The sequence below is a fragment of the Hetaerina americana genome, unplaced genomic scaffold (assembly GCF_022747635.1).
Source record: "Hetaerina americana unplaced genomic scaffold, ioHetAmer1.1.p SCAF_37, whole genome shotgun sequence".
Lineage (NCBI taxonomy): Eukaryota > Metazoa > Arthropoda > Insecta > Odonata > Calopterygidae > Hetaerina > Hetaerina americana.
Window position 1 is genome coordinate 2,870,384 of NW_027286952.1, and position 20,770 is coordinate 2,891,153.

Sequence of the window (20,770 nt, forward strand, 5' to 3'; positions counted from 1 at the left end):
CCATATCTTCGCTCATTTCTACCGTCCTTTAATAACATCCATGAATATCGTGTTTTTTTAATGTCTACGATAAAACGTCTCGGTCATCTAGGAAGTCTCATTCTTTTCGTTCAATCTGCACCGTGAACGAAGGACATGTGACTAAACTAATGAGATATATGCTGAGGACTCGTTCATTACGAACGATTCATTTGTGAACGATACAAGTTAATGTGTTGCATGGTTGTGTACACACATGTTGGAGGACAAGTGTTTGTTATAGACAATTAGTGGTTGCTGATCTGTGCCAAGAGGCCCTTTCAGGCTAACGGCAGGAAATCGAAGGTAAAAATTCGAAAGAGTGGATAGTGTATGACAATGTGTTGTTAATTATTTATTGTTTTTCTTCGCAGTTTGTTTAGCCGAATGGCCTAATTAATATTTTGTTACTCACCCTACGCACATGTATGGGGACACCTGAAAAGTGAAGTTGTGCGTGTGTGTAAAATTGCTGAATTATTACTTGTATCGTTTTGAAAAACTCTCTGCCTTGAAACTTATGGACTCGAAGACAAATATTATATCTTCATCGGCTGGAATTCGAAATGGCGTCATTTGACTTGCCTTAGGGCAGTCCTATTGTTGGATTTCTGTTTCGTTAGCTAATTTTCATTATGAAGACGAATACTCTCTTTGCTTTAACTAGAAAATTATTGTTCATGGAGTAGTGAAATGGGTAATCATATTTAATTATAAGTATATGTGAAGTATTGGTTCCTAGTATTTGCGAATACTATGTGTTGATGCACGTGCTGTTATTTCAGTATATTTTGCAAAATATTTGGGCAAAATTTGTGGCTGTGCATGAAGAAAATGTGACCAATCTCGTAGCAGTGTTCTTGGATGTTGGTCCTAATGAAAATAGTTTTGAGTTGTGCAATACTGCACCTGCTAACCTCTTTAACATAATTCATGATGCGGTTATAGTATCAATTGGAAATTTGTATAAGGCTGCAATAGCTGTCTTATCAAAAACCACCTTTCGTCTTCACGCGAAGAAGAATTCGAAAGTTTAAATCGCATCTTCCATAGAGCGCCGGCAGTTTCAAATAAATCACGGCTTGTGTGGAATTCTTTTCAGGAGAACTTCTTCTTTAAATTTCTCTCTTTTAAAACTTTGCAAAGCAAGGTATGCCTTATGTTCGCCGGTAATTTTTAAATTATGTTTTCACACCGCGTTTCATGCCGTTGGCTTCAATGAAAACCTTGAGACGCTGACGTTTTTTCTCTGTGTTTTTATCATTTTCAAATTTCGCCGTCTTACTCAATTTTAATTTTTATCCCGAAAGTTATCGTTACATGTTTGCCTTTCGTAGTAATTTAAAAAGAACATTCATTCATGCTGTATCGTTTTGTCTGAGCTCTCTCCGTATTGCATTTTTACGGATACTGAAATTAGAATTTGGGATAAAAATTTGTCATCCATGAATATATTTTTCTTCATTTTCTATGTTTCATGTAGAAACTGAGGAGGAAGTTATGGTATAACATCTGAAAATCATGTTTTGTGTGTGATAATGGTTATCACTTTATAAATTAAGATTTAGGAATATTTTGTCTTCATACAGTCCTAGCCCAATAGTAATTCAGATGGATACTTTACTTTGTATCTTTACTTAGGGTAAATTTACGTTTTTGCCCTTGATTTTGTTGTTGGAATTTTGTTGCGTAGGTGGTACACATACCTCGTTGAATAATTATTCCTTAAGAGCATTAAAAAAAGTTTAATACACAACATTAAAGAACACCCACCTTTGAAATCTCAGCATATTGTGCATGAAGAGGCGATTTATTGTTACTTTCATTTTGTGCTCTGCTGTGTATTATAGAAAATGTGGAAACATTTTTGCTCTTTCTCTCCTCATTGGCCCATCTTTTTCATCAACATTGACTTTCACATTTTTGTGTTTAATTCAAGAGGCCAAGACTGTGTACTGAAAGAAATAATTCACAGTACCCTCTAAATTAAAGGTGAATTTATGTGGTGAAATCTTGCAAGGGTGATGGGGCCCAGTGACAATTTGCTCAGAAAGCATCATTCCACATCAACCAAGCTCACTTATATGTGACCAAATTCGAGTTCTGATGGTATCTATGAAGCAACTGATACACAATGTTTCAGGTGATTTTTTAAGATATAGTTGCCACGAGTTACTAAAATTGGCAAGAAAAATTAATGAATTTTAATCCATGTTAATTTGGACCCGAGTCAGGTTAGAGAGCAAGCTGCTTTAGATTTTATTTTAAAGCTCTTGACATGAACTTCAGCATGATATTTATGTGACAGAATTATTTCAATTTATATCTCCATGGAAAAATTGTATTTTGAGGATTTCAAAATTTTTATTCAATAAAGTAATTCATCTGATCTTGCTGAACACAAACTGAAATTTTTAAATGGGATCTCAAAGGGATCATGCAAAACTATGCATGCATGAAATAAAATTAATTTTCTTTCCATACTTAGGCAGTAATAAAGGATTCAAATTTAAAGCGAGTCAAAATTATTCTACTCATTTATGTATGAGGGGATCAAGATGTTGCTGTGGCTATCGTACTGGCTGCCCATCCAGAGGGCCCAGGTTCAAATCCTGGCGGTGTTGAATATTTTTCAGTGGTATCTCGATCCTTACTCAAGGTGATTTGTGGAGGGTACTTTGAGTTAGTACTCCATCTGTCGGATGGGACGTTAAGCTGTGGACCCTTTGGCGCCTCTCATTATTAAAGTAGGCTAATGCCGACGCCGGGTTTCTCTCCACCCTTCATCCTTTCCTGTCCATCCCTAATGGCGCTAATGACCTCAGCTGTACAATGTGTACAAGGGTGCAGAATTCCATTGCTATAATCATGGAAAATAATGATTGTGATAAAATGATATTATTATAAGAGGCACATGAACAAAATTTTGTTTTATTAAAAAGTCTTAACAATTTATATTATTAAAAATAAACCAAAATCACAGACTATCCAGTGATTATTTTAGGTGCTTCATAGTATCAGTGCAGAAATGTGGTTATAATATGATCATATGGTAATATGAACTATGGATTTATGATGGCTATAATCTATCACAACCTTTATGTTCTACTGAAGCCTCACTAAATGCAATGATGCTCTCCATTGGTCCTGAAAGGATATTTTGCAACTTAAGTTTAAGCTCTGGCTCCAACTCCTAGAAACTCGGTGATAGTATCCTCTCTGCTCAATGGGGTTTAATGAAAAAAACTTATAACTTTAACAGTGAAGTCTTGCCTTCATTTTTCTGTTACTTAAAACATCATGTGTCATGACATTAGACATTGTAGTGCCTTGTCCTAAGACTATTAACTAACCTAAAAATGTATTGTAATTATTAAAACTGCAAATTTCATACAATTTTGACGGACAAGTGGGAGGAGTTGCAGCTAGGGAAAAAATTGGAATTGGAATTCTCCTCTCCTCCATTCTAATCCATCTTGACCACAAACACACCCTCCTCTCTCCCCAATTTCTTCCCCTCCCTGGAGAGTATATGTCTGTACCCCTAATCATGTTATAATTGGTATCTGATGATGACACTTAAGCCTTTAAACTAGTTGTGCCTCCATAAAATCAAGTGGGGAATTCATTTTGTTCCTTATTTCATGTATAAAAGTACTAGGTGTATGAATTCTGTTATGATTTGCTTGCAATTATTTCATGGGGTAGATGTTTATCAGAGTTGAGTTTCATTTAGATTATTGTTGATGAATTTGAAGTTTTTGTGGTTTGTCTGGTACCTGATCGGTCCAATAATTTGCTGCTTAAGCTCAGTAGGACATTGCAGAAGCATTATTTGAATTGGTAGAACCGTATCCTCTTGACCTTTGGGATGTTGATGTTGTGTGTTCTTTGGTTCAAAGCAGCCCCAGTGGGTAGTGGGAGGTGGGTTGGTAAGGGTGTTTAGTGTGAGGTAAGAAAGGATTGCTTGTGAATCTTTGGACATTCCTTAGCAAGAATGTCAAAATGGATAGAAGTAATAGAAGCATGATACTCTGCTACTTGCATTACAGATTGTATCTAATAAACTCAGTTGAATGAATGTCATTACATTTACTATAATTTTACCATGTACCAGTAGGAATAATTTTAGGGGAGGTGACCAAGAGCTGAGGTCATTTGTGCCATTGGGGATTAATGGAAGCGGAGGAAGGGTAGAAGGAAACCCGGCTTCGGCATTAACCTAGTCTTAACTAAAGGCACAGCGGGTTAATGTCCCATCTGATGGACAGACGGCAAACTTTCAACAACAAAGAGTGCTCTCCGTTAAGCACCTCAAGAAAGGATTGGGATTCAACTGAAAAATATCTGCCAACTATGAGATTCAAACTTGAGCCCTTTGGGTGGGAAACCATTATGTTAGCAGCCACCTTACCATTCTGATTCATCCCGATTATACTTAGGTTATACACTCTTAACTAAATGAGAAGTCAAATGTTCCTGTCCTTTGTTAATTTATTTATGTTGTTAATAATTATCCCGGATAAATCCTGGTGCTCTTTTTTTCAATGGTGGCTCATTTTTTGGGAGAGCACACCTGAGGATGTATTTGTGTGGGAACTGCTTGTATTGTAGACACTTTCAAAATTAGCTCCACCCACTAGCATCATGGGTTCTTTTCCTACAGTTTGTGATGTCGTGCACATTCAAACGGCACCATGTTTTGCATTCTTCTAGCCAGTGCAGAGCAATATGGAGTTTTCCAACTTCATTCCCAACTTGGCCAAGTTAAAGGAAGATTTCCAAAAATTCCAGTTCGTTCAAAGGAATAAGAAGGAGCAAGTCTACAAATGGGTGGAAAGAATGGTGGCCCTGAATGCTGAGCATCATAAGTGGAAGTTCATCTACTCGAACATGAAATGGCGGTGAGTGGTAATCAATTATTATGTTTTCATTGATAATTTTATAAACAATTTTAATATTTTTATTCATGACCCATTACACCCAAATGTAAACTTAGTAGCCCAAAATTCAAGCTTAAAGAGTAACTGTTTTTGTGCTTGACATTTCAGGAAATTAACCACAGATTAATGCTTAAAATGAAACAAAATACTTTTTTGTGACTTGCATTTCATTGTGTTCCATGCATTAATTTCAAAATGGATTTAATATGGTGTGTAATGTTCACCCAAGAATGACCTTTATTTAGTTGTTTTAAAGTCATGTCTAAGGTAAATATATTTTGTGATTTTTGTAATGCATTCTAGGATCACTCATTGTTTCACTTTGTTACACTTGTCCTCTCAAATGTCCAGACTCTGACCAAGAGAGTTTCATGCAAGGGTAGGAGAGTACAGGTTTGAGCTGAGGGGATCATTCTGGCCTAGAATTATTGAGGTACTTTCCTAAACACAAAAAAAAGTAATGGAAGCATTGTGCTTCGCTCACAAAGTGTAGGAGGAGCATGATTTCAGGAGGAACTGATAACTCTTGTAAACCCCCAAAGTGCCATGTCAGAGGTGGGCTCATAAAGTTCTGGAACATCATAAGTAGGTAGCCGATGTGACATGGTAGAAATCCCAGGGAAGTTTTTGTATTGTTCTTTATAATTAAAGACTCTCCTAATGGCATTCATACATGTATAGTGTGTGGTGTCATGCTTTAAGAAATAATATTGAGCAGGTTTATTCCTATTCATAACATGATTTTTGACATAACATACAATTACATTTTGTCAGCCAGCCGAGGGGTTGCAAGCATTGCTGAGTGAATTTGAAACTTGTGGCGATAGATATGGGATAAGAATCAAAATTAAAAAAAGCAATGTTATGCGATTTTCCAGAAAGGAAAACGCTAGGGTAAAAATTATAATAGGAGGGCAAAAACTAGAGCAGGTAGAACAGTTTTCGTACCTCAGAAGTGTTTTGGACCAACACGGTCAAAGTAGTAGGGACGTAAGGAGAAGAATTGCATCGCTAGGCAAAGAGGTTCTCCCAAGGAGGACGGAGTTGATGACAGAGACGTTGAGTAAGGATATTAAGAAAAGACTCGTAAAAACTTTGATATGGAGGGTAGCTATGTACGGCGCGGAAACGTGGTCATTGAAGCTGGAGGATGGACATAGATTTGGAGGCTTTTGAAATGTGGGTTTGGAGAAGAATGAAGAAAGTGAAATGGATCGAAAGGAAAACAAATGAGGAAGTACTAGGTATGGTGGGCGAAGAGAGGGGTTTGTTGGGAGAAATCTTATGAAGGCAGGAAAGATGGATGAAGGGCATATTGATCAGCAGTGGGATGTTGAAGACTCTAATAGAGGGGAGAATGTTAGGCAAATGAGGAAAGGGCAGGAACAGGATAGGGATGTTGGATGGGATGAAGAGAGGTAGGAAGTACACAGAGATGAAGAAAGGCTTGATGTAGAGTAGGCTAATTGTTTTGTTAGGAGTAAAAAAAAAATTATTTGTTTTGTTATCCAACACCTACCTTAACCGGTAGATTACCTTGTAATAATAAAAGTATAATTACATATGTACGCATAGATATCTCCCAAGTTGGATTGAGATTACCTTGATTGTAACACTTGTAATGAGACATGGCTTCTTTTTGGTTGCTGTGTTGGAAGAGCCTTAATTCATGTTTATGTTGGCATAGATAGATTTGTAATAAATTCTGTTGTAGTTTACCATTTTCCCTGGCTTACTGGAGTGCAAGGAACCGAACACAATGGTTTTATTCTATTTAGCATATAAGAGCAACAGAGGGAAAAAATGAAATTTTTTTAACAAAGGTTTTGCTACCACCATATAATTGTGAAATGCCTGAAATTAGATTTTAGTGAAAATTGAAAATACAAAAATTATATCAGTATTTCCTTGAACATACTCTCCACATGTTGATTTCTGACCTGAGAATTCTTTGAGACGTTGACGTTTGAGCAATTGTAGCCAAGGGATTGACGAACATGTAGAAATCAGGGAGGCACCTCTGTCTGTTTTTAAAATACATATGTAGTTGATAAAAGTGGTGTCTATATCATGACATTATTTTTCTCTAAGCAGTGAAAAGATGTTATGACAGGGACAGTTTTATAGGTGAATTTTCTTCAGAAAGCTCGTAAATATGAATTCTTGTGTGTATCAGACTACCATTAATGCATTAACTTGTTCATTCAATTTAGCTCGGTTCAAAAAACTTTATCTGGGAGGGTAGAGATTACAAGGGCTAATGTGGAGCTACTTTTTGATTTTGTTGGCAAATTTGTTGGATTTTCCTGAGGTCATCTTGAAGTGAAAGTGGTGACTGTATGTTATGCTATATTTGCCCACTTGGTTATCATCAACCAAGTTCTCATTCATGAATTTTGGTCTTCCTTTCTTAATGCTTTCTCAAAGGTAATGGGGATAGCACCATAAGTAATGCATTTAGATTCATTTTGTTCCCATATGTTGCATTAAAAAGACCAGGAAGGAAGATGACGCTTTGGGTCAAACATAAGACCTTGATTTAGCCAAAGATTTTTACGAGTGAAATGACTAGTTAGTTACGACGCGGTGAAACCCGACAATGCAGAATACTTCAAACCACCGCCGCGAAAACCTATGCAGCCATGACTAGTTAGTAATTGAAGTACTTAATGATTTTTTGCTTTTTACTATCAAAGTAAGGTATGCAGGATAATCTATAACTGCTATTATGTCCCTTAATTTGATGTTATAGGTAATACAGTTTCATACTGCTAGCTAGTAAGTTGCATTATCTATGAATTTGCTTCATTCGATGAAGTTTATCCACACAACAGAGTGGATTTTGTGTATGGATACTGTGTACTCGAGTGCCAAGGGTGGGAGGGAGGAAAGAGTGGTTGTGCATTGAAGGGAGCAAACGAAAAACCTCTTAGGATTGGGGAAAGTCAAGTGTCTATCAACATCGCTCCAATAATTATCATCGTAAATCCCACCCCTTCTTAGAAATGTTAACGTTTCATTGTGCATAATTTTGAATTCCATTGTATTTTTATCATCTCTATTCCAAATATTCAAAGGAAGAGGAAGAATTGCCAGTGTGCATGCTCAGTAGGTAAAAGGCACTGCTGTGAAGTTCTAGTCAACATTTGGTTGGACTTGTGCCTATTTACCTCATCTTGAATTTGGACTTGGCAGTGTATTCACTTGGGCGCGGAAATCGCATTTCCAAAAATTGAACTCATGCAATGATGATCAATTTAAACTTTTGGTCAAAATTTGGCCTCAATTTTGAAAATTTTTCGGTTTAAATGATAAAATTCATGTTAATTAAATAAAGAATACAATGTATCTTTCCACTGTCTTTTTAATTAACATGAATTTCCACAAAGTTGAGCCGGGAAGAATTGATAAAATTCATATTTATAGCATATTATGTTTTAATATATTAGGCAGATGTGCCAGGTTTTATGCTGTCTCATTGAACTTAAGGCTAAAAGGTCTCTGGTTAAGATCAAAACTCGGTTTAATGAATGCTAGTGAAGTTCAAAACAGACTGTTAAGCAGCTCAGTAAGTTAGGGGTTAGGTGCTAGAAGAGACTCCATAGTCTCAATCTAGCCCCAAAATAAAGAGGACTATCAAGTAGTAGTTGTATATAGGGGAGGCAACCGACAGCTGAGGTCATTTGTGCCATTGGGGATGGACAGGAAAGGATGAAGAGAAACCTGGTGTCGGCATTAGCTTACTCTTTACGAAAGGCACCAAGGGGTCCACAGCTTAACGTCCAATCCAACGGATGGTATACTCATTCAAGTGCCCTCCACAAAGTACCTCAAGTAGGAATCAAGATACCCCTGAAAATATTCAACACATCCAAGATTTAAGCCCGAGCCCTCTGGGTGGGAAGCCAGTACAATAGCCACAGCACCATCTTGATCCACAGGACTATCTATCTATCTATTTATCTATCTATAAGTGGCAGACAATGTCACTCTGGTTACAATATTAACATTCAGAGATGACCATTCTTATTTGTTTGTAAAATTGGATTTGTTATTGCAATAATAATACATTTATTTGTCCAGAGATTTGTTGCATATTCATACGTGCACAAATATCAGACACGTCAGATATAAATTTCATAATTTTAGAAGAGATACAATATATATATATATATACATATATATACACATATATATATATATATATAATACACAGTAATATACTAGTATAATTACATATTAATTGGTTAAGCCAGAATTGACGCATAGCGACAATTCCAGGTATTCATTTACAGAATAGAACATATTATTTTTTAAAAGGTTAAACAGCTTTTTCTTGAAAACGGGTACTTTTGTTTCATATTTGATTTCATGGGGAAGTTTATTGAATAACCTTAAGCCCATTGCTTTGGGCCCATGGGCAGTATTGTGTGTCCTGACAAATGGTTGGTGCAGGTCATTGCAGGTCCTTTAATAGTGACTATGGTAATTGTGGTTGCACTTATGCTGAGAAATATTACCCTTTGCCTGCAAGATGACATTAAATATATATATGCAAGGTACTGGTAATAAACCAAGTCTTTTGAAGAGAGGTTTACATGGTGCATGGCAAGGAGCATTGCTCATAATACGTATAATCCTCTTTTGGATTTTGAAGATTATGCCCGCATGGGGAGAGGAACCCCAGAAGAGGATACTGAAAGTAACACGAGAGTAAAATTCACCATAGTAAATGGATAGAAGGACCTCTAAATTTACAGAATATCTAATATTTCTAATAAGGAAGCATAGGGAGCTTAACTTTCAACTTAATTTGAAAATGTGTTCCTCCGGAGACATGTTACTATGCAGGATTACTCCCAGGAATTGGGTACTGGAATTTTGGGGAATGCTCACACCTTCTACATCTACTGAGATTGCAGATGAAACTTTCTTTTTATTAGTAAAATAAATCAGGCTGGACTTATTTATATTGGATTTTAGAAAGTTATGAAGACACCATTCATTGAAAATCCGAGCTTTTTCGGCTGCTCTTTCTGTCAAACTGTCTACTGAGGAGGCTGACACATTGATATTTGTATCATCAGCATACAGTATTGGGTCTATCCCCTTAATGAACTTAAGCTTGTCTGGGAGATCATTGACATAGATTAAAAATAAAATAGGACCAAGTACAGAACCTTGGGGAACACCCAGTGTTACTTCTCTACCAGGAGAAACAAATTTGGAGCCATTTCTTGAGAGCTCAACATACTGATGCCATTCACTTAGATAAGATTCAATCCATTTGTAGAACGTGCCTCTTATACCATAGCATTTCAGTTTATATAGGAATAACTGATGATTGACGAAGTCAAAAGCTTTACTGAAATCATAAAATAATCCTAAAGTTTCAGTTCTATTATCCAATCCTGAAAGTATTTGATTCACCATGTGATATGTGGCTGTTGTAGTGGACCTTGTTTTCCTAAATCCATGTTGAGATGTGGATAATAGGTTTTCTGTTTCAAGATATGATACAAGAAATGCAATCTCCATGTAAAGTTAACATTCACATTAACTGACAATTGTATTTAATGAGGCATGGTAAAACTGGGTCATAGCTTGTTAAGTTTCAGTATAAATTGTTTATTGGCAAGTATGCTCATTCTAGATTTTTTTGGTCAATGTTACTGTGATATAGTTAGTCCTCGAAACAAATTGGAATGTTAACAACTAATAGTCCATGCAGTCTTATCAACTCTCTAGTCTTTTAAAATATTAATAGGCTCAAGTATTGTTATTGCAATGCAGCTGTTACCTTATGCTGCCGAACAGCTTGCTGGGTATTATGGACAATAATAACTTCTCAGGAAGCCCTCCCATTAATTACATTCCTGAGTATTTATCTTCATATGTATGGAGTATCCATTTAATTTCAAGCCTATTTCCAGGTGTTCTTTCTTAATGAAAGGGCTCCTCATAGCATCTTGTGCTGCAAGGAAGAGGAAGCGTGCTAAGACAGAAGCTGCAAGAGTGGCAGTGGAAAACTTGCGGTTAATCTGCTGTGGAAGAAAGATGGAGGTTAGTGATGGAGTGGGGGAAGCTGTGGCCGGGGCACAAGGGTTCTACTGGTCCAGGGGAGGTTAAGATGTGAGCTGCTGAGTAATCTAGTAGCCTATAGCCAGGTGGCGTGGCTTTCAGCTGCATTGTACCACAGTCATTTACATCAACCTATTGCAGTTGCAAGAAGCAAAATGAAAACCACTGGTTAGGCTGGTGCTGTGTTTGGTCACTCCAACCATGGTGTTGTCCTGATGAATTTCATGGGAAGCTCAATTGAATTCCATCGTAGGCCTTAAAATGATCTCTTTACTTTGATAATGTACTACGCTGTCCAATAAATACATAAACTGAGTCCATTAAAAACTTCATTTTGCAAAATTTAGCCTACATTGATTTTGTCCACTTCAACGTACTCTCCATTCGTATGGCTATGCACTTATTCCATCTTCTTCTTTTCCATTGTTTAAAGCACCCTTGGAAATCCTCGGCAGTTAGGCTTTTTAGTTTTCCTGTCGTTTCTTGCTCTATGGTGTCTCGATTTCCCCAGTGATGTCCCCTCATCACATTTATGCATTTAGGGAATAGGAAAAAGTCGCGGGGGGCGAGATCTGGTGAATAAGGTCAAGGATGGTGATGGAATTTTTTGCCAGAAACTGGCAAACAATCAATTTTGAGTGTGTGGGCGCATTGTCATGGTAAAGAAGGATCCATCCATCATACTCAGTTAAAATCGTGTGCACTGTTGATTTTCCTAAATTCAGTTCATATAGCTCTACCCTGGGACTACCATGGCAGACTATTGCTGGAGAAAAGAGTTAAAATTAATAAAAGTTCAAATGCTTGTGATTTTAACAGCTACCTCTATTTTGAAAAATAATTTATTTACGTAATATATGTGCCAGGTGCAATGTAGTGGTTTAATTTCTCAGTTGCATGGATTCCTAATATTTGTGTCACTGCTATTGAATAAATAAACTATATTTTTACACAAAATTTATTTCACTAATGCCAGCTTTGATGAATAGGCCACACCATCAGATATGTTGTCTTGTAAAAACTTGTCGCCTATGCTTTGGATTATAGTATTGAAATAAAGGTTTTGTGTGAAAAAATACAAAGTTTGCCTATTCAGTGATCATGAATTTTCACAAAGTAGAGCCTGAAATCATTGAATTAATTTGTGTTCTAGTTTGTCAAAGTTTAGAGATGGATTTTCTTATTGGGTAAATGAATATCTTTAAGGCTTTTAATAATAATTTATTTATTATGTGCAGGTAACCCCATTTACCTGTGTCATGTTATAGTGCTTTAGGAAAGATTGAAGCAGTTTGAAAAGGGATCCCTTTTTATGTTTTTTGTTTTCAGATGCCGGGTGAATCGCAAGCCGTAGAAGTTGCGGGAGATCCACTCTCATTTGTCGAAGAAAAGATTCTGGACATACAAAAGAAAATACTCATGAATGAAGATGTGATTGGTGACAGCATTAAGCATACTCTGGACTCAACTGAGTCAAATGTCATGAGTACCAATGTTGAGAATACACGGATATCATATTATAACAATGAAGTTGTGAGCGTTGAAAATGCCATCTTAAAGCAGCAAAATGTTATTTTGGAATGCATAGGTAGATTTTCTGTCAGTCGCAATGCTCAGCTTTGTAAAGAATTTCAACATTGTGAGGAGCAATTTGATATCATATCACGTCAGTGTGAGATTTTAGGTGATTTGAGTAAATTAAATTTGAAAAAAGTTAGTTTAGCCAAAGAAAAGCAGAGCTTGCATAAATTCATTCAGGCGTTGAGTGGACGTGAGCAATTGGCAGTCAACAAGAGGATGATTGGGGAAAAGTGGAATCATATTGTGGAGAACATGTCAGTCATGCTGGATAATCTCCTCGGCATAATGTGCAGTCTGAGTGGTGTGACACCCGACACCGAAAATGGAATTGAACTGTTGAACAAAGACAACCACGTGTGCTTTGTTGACAATGTGACGGCAGCTAACAGGTTCAAAATCCATTTTCATGAGAATGAGATTTCATCCGTTCAGAATGAGGTGATGCGTGCCCAGCTTGCGATATTAAACAATCAGAGGATAATAATGAGGAATGAAGGGAAAATAATGTATGTATTCAACTCGTGCTTCTTTTCGAGAGACATTGTGTGTGAAATGAGCGGCCGGATGCCCTTTGCGGACAACAAACTGTATGCGCTGCAACTGAAGACGTGGGCTGGCATGAATTGCTTGCTGTCGGAACTGAATCAGATATTCTTGGATCGAATAGACAACGCTTGGGTGGGGGATGATGTGGTGAACCATCAGAGTGAGGTTCTGGCGAACCAGAAATTCATCTTGGCCAACCTGAGCCGATTCCCTGGCACCCAGAATGCGGTACAGGAAAACCAGAGGTTGATAATTTCTGTCCAGAAAGAAATGTTGGGTCGCTGCATTCCGACCACTAGCCTCAACTGCGAGCCTCTGGGTGAGGATAACGTTGGTTTCAAGATTCTGAAGCAGCTAGGGTGGTCGGGAGGTGGTCTGGGCACCAATCAGCAGGGCATTGCTGAACCAGTCAGGTGAGGACAGAGTAATTGCTAGCATTTCACATGTGAATGCGTTGTCACTAACTTAAATTTGGCAGTGTCCAGTCATCATTCCCTGGAAACTCGCTGGACAATTTAATAGAGCAATAATTATCTGCTGGGAATAGAAACACTTGCTAATCCCATCCCCAAAAAGAGAGCAGAAATATTTGGACGTTACTATTGCAATGAGGACCCTTTGAAAGTACATTCCAGCAACCAATTAGTTAACCCATAGTAGATTTGAAAATGTTTTGTGTAACAGTTGTACAGAAAACGTATCAATATAATTGTATTGGACTCTTTGTTTACATGTGTTTTCAAGGGACCTGGGATCCTGAACATTGGTGTACTGACCAATCAGTAAAACATTTAAACCTGGTTTGAACATCTTTTTCAAGTTGCACTTGTAATGTGGTTAGCATAACCCTAGGGCATGCAATTTATGGCATACTAATTTTACCAACCACAGTAATCAACCTGAAGGTTTGTATGATAGATGAGGATAGAACTTGCCCAGTACTTGGTCCTATGGCATGTGAAATTCAAGCATCATTTCATGGGGAGGGCATTTCCTTTCCTGTGAGGAATATGGTTCTCTGGGAAGATCTGGTATGTGCAGCCAGCTAGGGTGAAGCAGAGAGTGCCCAGAAGCATGCTGGGGAACCAAACCCCCCCCCCCCCTGCTCAGCGACCCAGCTCCCCATCTCACTGAACTAACACGCCCTCCGCCTCAGGTAGGTCAATGATTTCATCAATGATGTCAATCATCAATTTTGCTTGAATAAATTTGTTTAGTCTTGTTTAGAGGCTCCATCATTTACGACTAAATAAACTGGATTGGTTAAACAGCCTTTGGTCCTGACAGAAGCTCATGATAACACTTTGTATGCTGATCAAGTCATCAAAGTTTAAAAGCCACTCTAACAGAATCGCAATATTGACCTTTGTAGAGGCAGTAATTTATGACAGAGCTTTAACTTATAAGAGTCTTTGAAGAAAGACAAAGGTTCTCAATAGTTCCAATGGTTTTGATCTTTTGTTGATGCTGTTGCTTTTATTGTTCTCAACTTTTCTTCTCTGTTGCATTCATCTTATCTCTTAGACTAATTCCTTCTTCTGTGAGACCAAGACCAGTATTGTGCAATAATTTCCAGGCTTCATTTTAACTAATCCCCTCACCCCTCTAAGCATGCTTCGACTACATTGTTAATCTTACCTTGATGGTGGCACAAGTTGTCGAAATCATGGTCATTGAATAAACATTATAGTGTGAACATTAACACAGTGGTAAAGCATGAAGAAAGAATCAAAGACTTTGTGATTCCACTGGAAATAATTTATTATTTTTAGTAGTTTTGCTGCATAAGTTCAGATGTTGCTACAGTGTAGCGAAACTAGTCGACATTAATAAATTTTTTCCTTTGGAAATGCAAAGTCTTTGATTCCTTCTTGCTGCTTTACAAATTGATTTCCAAAAAGTATCGGCCTAAACCATCTCTCAAAACACTAGGATTTATTTATGGATATCATGGATACTCACATAATGAGAGCTGAGTCCGTGTCAATCACTGTTTTCTACTGAGGAAATTGGTAAGTACTGGGCTCTGAACTATTGAATAGTGTAGGTGGTTCACAGAGAGTTGAGCTGGAATTTTTAGTTAAAATATTTTCCAGGTTTTTCACTTCATAGAAATTTATTTTCTTCCTTACTTTGGCAAAATCAGGGTTGAAGGTGTTTTGGGAAGGTCAGGTCTTGGCTATAATAAGGGTGGCCTTGTAAATCCACGCAAGAGGCAAGCCGAGGAGATGTGCTCCAATGTGGAATCCAACAACTTGAGAAGCAAATTAATGAAATCCGAGGACTACATTCCATTGGAGGGAGTTGTGCCTGTGTCTGCTGCCTCCCACCCTGCATCTGAGGAGGAAAAGGTTATTTCTTATCTTATTAAATATAATTGTTGTTTTATGCCCTATATTTATTGAAATTATGCCAATCGGTGTGTATTTTTTCCGTATTTGAATGCTTCTCTGAATTCCTATAATTTTTATGACGACCTATATTGCTGTTGTACACTAATCCATGGACAAATAAAATTATTTTTACTATAAGGCAGTTATTAGGTAACTGATTGCCATTCAGTTAATCGATGAATCATTGTAGGAGTAGATTTAATTGATACCCTTAGATGCCGTGCCTGACAGATACATTTAGCATACTGTGTATGGGCAAAATAGACATTTTGTATACTTGTATATCTCCCTTTAAATACAATATTTTGAGATCTCCTATTTTTACTTGTCATTATTATAGTTCCTTGAAATGTCCTCCATGGACTAAGTAATGCATTGCATATTTTTTGTCATGCACAACCTATTTAAATCAATAATTGTCAATTAAATTCAGAAAGCCGCATTTATTATACATATATGCAGTAAACAGCTGCAATGGCTATCGTACACACTCGCCATAACTTTATGCCACCATTTTCTCGCCATAACTTTATGCCACCATTTTCTCGCCATAACTTTATGCCACCATTTTCTCGCCATAACTTTATGCCACCATTTTCTCAGCGTATGCTTACTGTATATATATGCTGATATTGGTGTGCCATTTAAGATTTAATATTTTTCCTAGGGTATTCATTTTATTCCTTATGAGTACATTGTGAAAAAAATTTTCTAAACAATTTAATCATATTAATTATTTTATTCTTTTAATAAATTTAGAACAGGTAGAAGTTAGGCACTGCAACTTTAAAGTTAATAATGAATAAATGTAGACAATGTGTACAAAAAAGTTAATAATTATATGTTTTTTAATAGGAATCCAGCAATAGTGAAAAAAAAATTTCCAATTATGGAGTTTTCACGTTGGTATTCTCACTCAGAGAAATACCCAGTGATTACTCCTCAGTCGTAGTAAAGCGATAGGTAAGCAGTTGTTTCGTGGCGTGATACTCAGTTACTTCAATTGACAAACTGCAAAAATGCTCCTTTGAAGCACAGAAAAGTAAAGCGCAATTCTTTACCTCCTTGCAGAATATTTAACGTATGGAAAGATACTAGTAAAAAAAATGAACTGTTCTGCCATTCATGTGAAATTTATATGTACCCATCAATATTACCTGTATGATTTGGTATATAATTTTTAGCGAGTAATGGAATTCAATTTCCTTAATTCCAGGTTCTTCCCAGGAATTTCCAATTCCCGGTTTCGGCTGGCCACCCTGATCCCCCACCAACAGAAACTTCCCCTCTGGAAGTTCATTTCCATATAATTGGCAAATAAACCAATGCCATGGTCTTGGAAAAGCTCTTTCCACCTGCCTGATGTCTCCCAAATGTCCCTGTCAGTCTCTAACTTCAGTTCCATGTAATTCTATAGCCTTGAGTGTATTTCTGTCATCTTAATCTTGGTTAAAAATATCACCTTTGCATCATTGAGTCATTTGTTTATATATAACATAATTTAGGCTGGCATGAAGTCAGTTTTACAATTGAGTCCAATTTGTTTATTTATTATGGGATTAAGATGACCTAAAAAATGAGAACTAGGGCCTTCCATTTCCTGTCTTGAATTTAGATAAAACCAGACATTTATTTTCAGCTGTCAAAATAAAAGAGCCTGGAGATAGGACATCCCTTAGCCTTGTGATTTGAGGGTCTCCCTTAATTCCTGTCTACCACAGACTCCTGATGGGTTTAGCTCACCACCCAAAAATAAACCAGGGGTGTGGATACTAGCACAGTACCATGTTGATTTGAAGTCTGCACTCTCAGAACTGGAAGGAGAGCATGTCTTTGCAGTTACAAGGTGCTGTGGGGCTGCAGCTGCAGTTTTCCTGTGCCTACTCTGCACTTCGTGGAAGTATTTGACATCCAAATTGGATGTTCTCATGCGTGTTTGTCATTGGTGGCATCAGATTTTCTCATTCAGTCTATCTTGATCACTGTCTGTGACCAAATTTACTTCTTTTTCATGTCTTTCAGTAAAAACAAATGATTTTGTTTATTTCTCTCTCTCTCATTTGTATTTCATAAACATCAGTTATGCTTCTCAGTCCTCTGGTTGGTGGAGAAATCTTGTTCAATCATTGACTGTAATTAACATTGTGAACCCATTGACTTCCATTATGGAATTACATGTGGCTATTGATTATGGGTACTTGATAGAAAAAAACCTCTTAAACCAGTGTAAAATTTTCTCACTAGCCGATCATGGAATGGTTTTGTGTGTGGAATGGTACTGTGCTATAGTACATAACGTACTATTTGTCTAACATACTTAAGTTTCACAACGATTGAAAATTGTTATTTTAATTGTAACATTTTGTGTTTTATGTAGGGAAATAAGTTATTGTTCATAATTAAGCAGTGGTATATCGATGTGTCATGGTCTTCATAGTCTTTTCTTTCTAAAATTGGCCTGGACATTCTTTCAAAATTAAAATTTAATGCTTTGGAGTAATGATCTACCAGTGTCAGATTTCAAAAATATTTTGCATGGACAGTGTGTTAATGTGCAATAAGCGAGCACATTTCAAATTCTGTCTAGCAAAAATGGATGAATATTCGTGACACACCGTAATGTACCATTGATGATGAAAAATGCTGAAAATGTGTGGTTGAGTGATTGATTGAGGGCCCCCTGTGGAGGGAATTGGACCAATCAGGAGAGGCAACTGACTCTGGTCGATAAGCAAATTTATAAAACCTGAAATATTCATCAGTTTGCCCTTAGAATGATAAAAAAAGTGGAAACATTGTCCGAGGACACCCTCACCCAATGTCCGCATTGATGAAACTGAACATTAATTGTACACTGGGAAAGAACCAGATCCTTTAACCTTTGTTATTTTACCTTTCCTCATTCTCCCTTCTTCTGTGTTTTTTTCAATATTGGCATGGAATATAACTAAAGGATGATCAATCAGATCTCCAACTAAAATTTTGGCCTTGATTCATCATGTGTGTGCTGTAATTGTTATTTTAGCTTATATTTCCTCAGCTCTCCAGTAAAACAAGTGTGTCTTTTTGTAATTCATTTATTGTGTTCCTCAAAGGATAATTCTCCCCAGAGCATGCAATGGCATTGATCTGAAGCTGAAGCTGAAGTTTATGTTTGTCATCACTGAATTATGTAATTCATACATAATATTGAAAAGCATTAATTTGTGTGAGGATGTTAATAAATTCATACAGTTAATGTGCTTGGATAAATAATGAAGGCTTGTTGATAATGCTATTCAGAATTTAAATGCCTTGATGTTGAATAATAGACATCATAATTTGATCATCAATGAGGCATATACTAGGCCCCTTATTGATAGTCAATTTTTTATATTAGTTTTGTTATGAAGTTTATCTAAAGAAGTTGTTAGAACATTACTTTTGATTAATGTTTTCTCTTTCTCTGCAATTTACTTTCTAATTTCAAGTTATTTCATCCAATAAGAAAGCTAATGTCACCCATGTCACATTAGTGCATGTTGGCCTATTACCAGAAATCATTATGTTTATACCACCCGAAGCCAATTTTTCCCCAGTTGGTGTAAGCCTTCCGATTGAGTAGGAATTTTGACATGCTGCAAGCTTGTTGAAAAAGAATAGAAATAGTTAAAACTCCAGTACAGATGGCAACTAGCAAAGTAACCAACCAGTTCTATGTGAAAATTGTGTTATGTCATGCTGTTCCCTCCTACTCATGTGCTGTATAATATTGCTAGTTATCAAAACAGTGATGTTATAAAGGACCAAATAGTATAAAACCTATTATGTATATCATGATGGAATGTTTTCATAGTTGCAAATTTTTAAGTTTTCATTTCTACCTTGCTTATTCCCTAAAAATCCTACAAATACCAAATGACATGCGTATCCTTAATGATACAAATGACTTCAGCAGTCGGTCACCTCTCCTTATAGCTACTTCTGCTTAAGAAAATTCTAGCTGTTTTCTCTCAAATATTTTCTATTTATAATTAGAATAGGATTCTTAGAGAAAGAGTATTCAATGAGCTGAAAATTATGTGCATCACAAATAGGATTACTGTACAAACTGCAGAATCATTTTATCCTAATGAGCACCCTGTCTGGAGGTTGAGACCTAATGGGGTAGGTGGTCAAGAGTTAAATCCATTTATTTCTTGTTGTAAATGTAAATTATATTTATAAGTTTTTTGTAATTTTGTTCTTGGCTTATATTGTAAATCCCACAAGAGTGAAAAACTACCAAAATAATATTTATGAACACTTCTCCTTGGACATCATATAAGGAACATGACCTCATACCACAAGAACAGTTTTAGGGTTGACACTCTTCTTGATTATGCCAATTGCATGCCTCTAATTAATGCTTCTTAATGCCAGCAGTATTGTAAAGTCTGTACTGTTTGCTGATGACACAGACTTAATCATTTCAGAAAAATCGAACTTGGCCCCTGGATAAGATTTGGAAATGGTTTAGCAATAACAATTTGAGACTCAATAATGAAAAAACACCAAGTAATCTGTTGTTAAATCAGTGAAGTAAGAAGAGCAATTGAAAATTGTTTCTTAACAGTATTCCAATAGCTTCTGTCGACTCAAATTTCTGAAGGAGAATTTTTGTCAGTGGTAAGTTTTGCTACATTTTACTGAGTTACTTTTACAGTGGCCAATGTACTGGCTTCCAACCCTGAGGGCCAGGGTTTAAATCCTGGGGTTGGCAGGATTCTTCATTGGTGTCCCAATCCCTACTTAATGGTTGGGTGCTCGGGGGAGGGCACTTCAAGTGGAAGCACTTATGCCCTCTGTCAGATCGAATGTAAAACTGTGGACCCCTTGGTTAAAAATAGGCCAATGCCAGGTGTCTCTCCTCCATTCTCCGAATATCATATCCCTACCAGATTACTCGCCTATCCTGAATGGTGGAAAAGACCTCTGTTGTTGGTCACCTCCCCCAATAACTACTGCAAGAAATAAAGATTGGAACAAAGGTCAATGGGGAATTCATAAATCAGGTTTGTTGACCACCAATTATAATAATGCATATAATTGATTCCAGGTAAACTGTATTACTGTTGATCTGATTGTTTCGGACTTAACTTTGTGGAGGTTCATTAAATGAAGAACACAAGTATTTTTCCTCTTCATTTTGGTACTACTAGTTTCAACACTTAGAGGTTATCATCCCTG

At 36.8% G+C, this 20,770-nt stretch overlaps 1 protein-coding gene across 1 annotated transcript; it reads left to right on the plus strand.

The window, feature by feature from the left end:
- The first annotated feature begins 289 nt into the window (after positions 1-289).
- Positions 290-16,883, plus strand: LOC139691501 (uncharacterized). Its single transcript, XM_071589351.1, has 6 exons — positions 290-324; positions 4,735-4,922; positions 10,895-11,024; positions 12,372-13,582; positions 15,316-15,520; positions 16,779-16,883. The coding sequence occupies exons 2-6, from the start codon at positions 4,750-4,752 to the stop codon at positions 16,881-16,883; spliced, it is 1,824 nt and encodes a 607-aa protein (XP_071445452.1). The 5' UTR covers positions 290-324; positions 4,735-4,749.
- Positions 16,884-20,770: the final 3,887 nt, after the last annotated feature.

Excerpts from the sequence above, each read along its gene's own strand:
- LOC139691501 (XM_071589351.1), top strand. The coding sequence starts at position 4,750 with ATGGAGTTTTCCAACTTCATTCCCAACTTGGCCAAGTTAAAGGAAGAT. Across the intron at positions 11,025-12,371 it reads GCTGTGGAAGAAAGATGGAG|ATGCCGGGTGAATCGCAAGC; the intron begins GTTAGTGATGGA and ends TTTTGTTTTCAG. Across the intron at positions 13,583-15,315 it reads GGCATTGCTGAACCAGTCAG|GGTTGAAGGTGTTTTGGGAA; the intron begins GTGAGGACAGAG and ends TGGCAAAATCAG.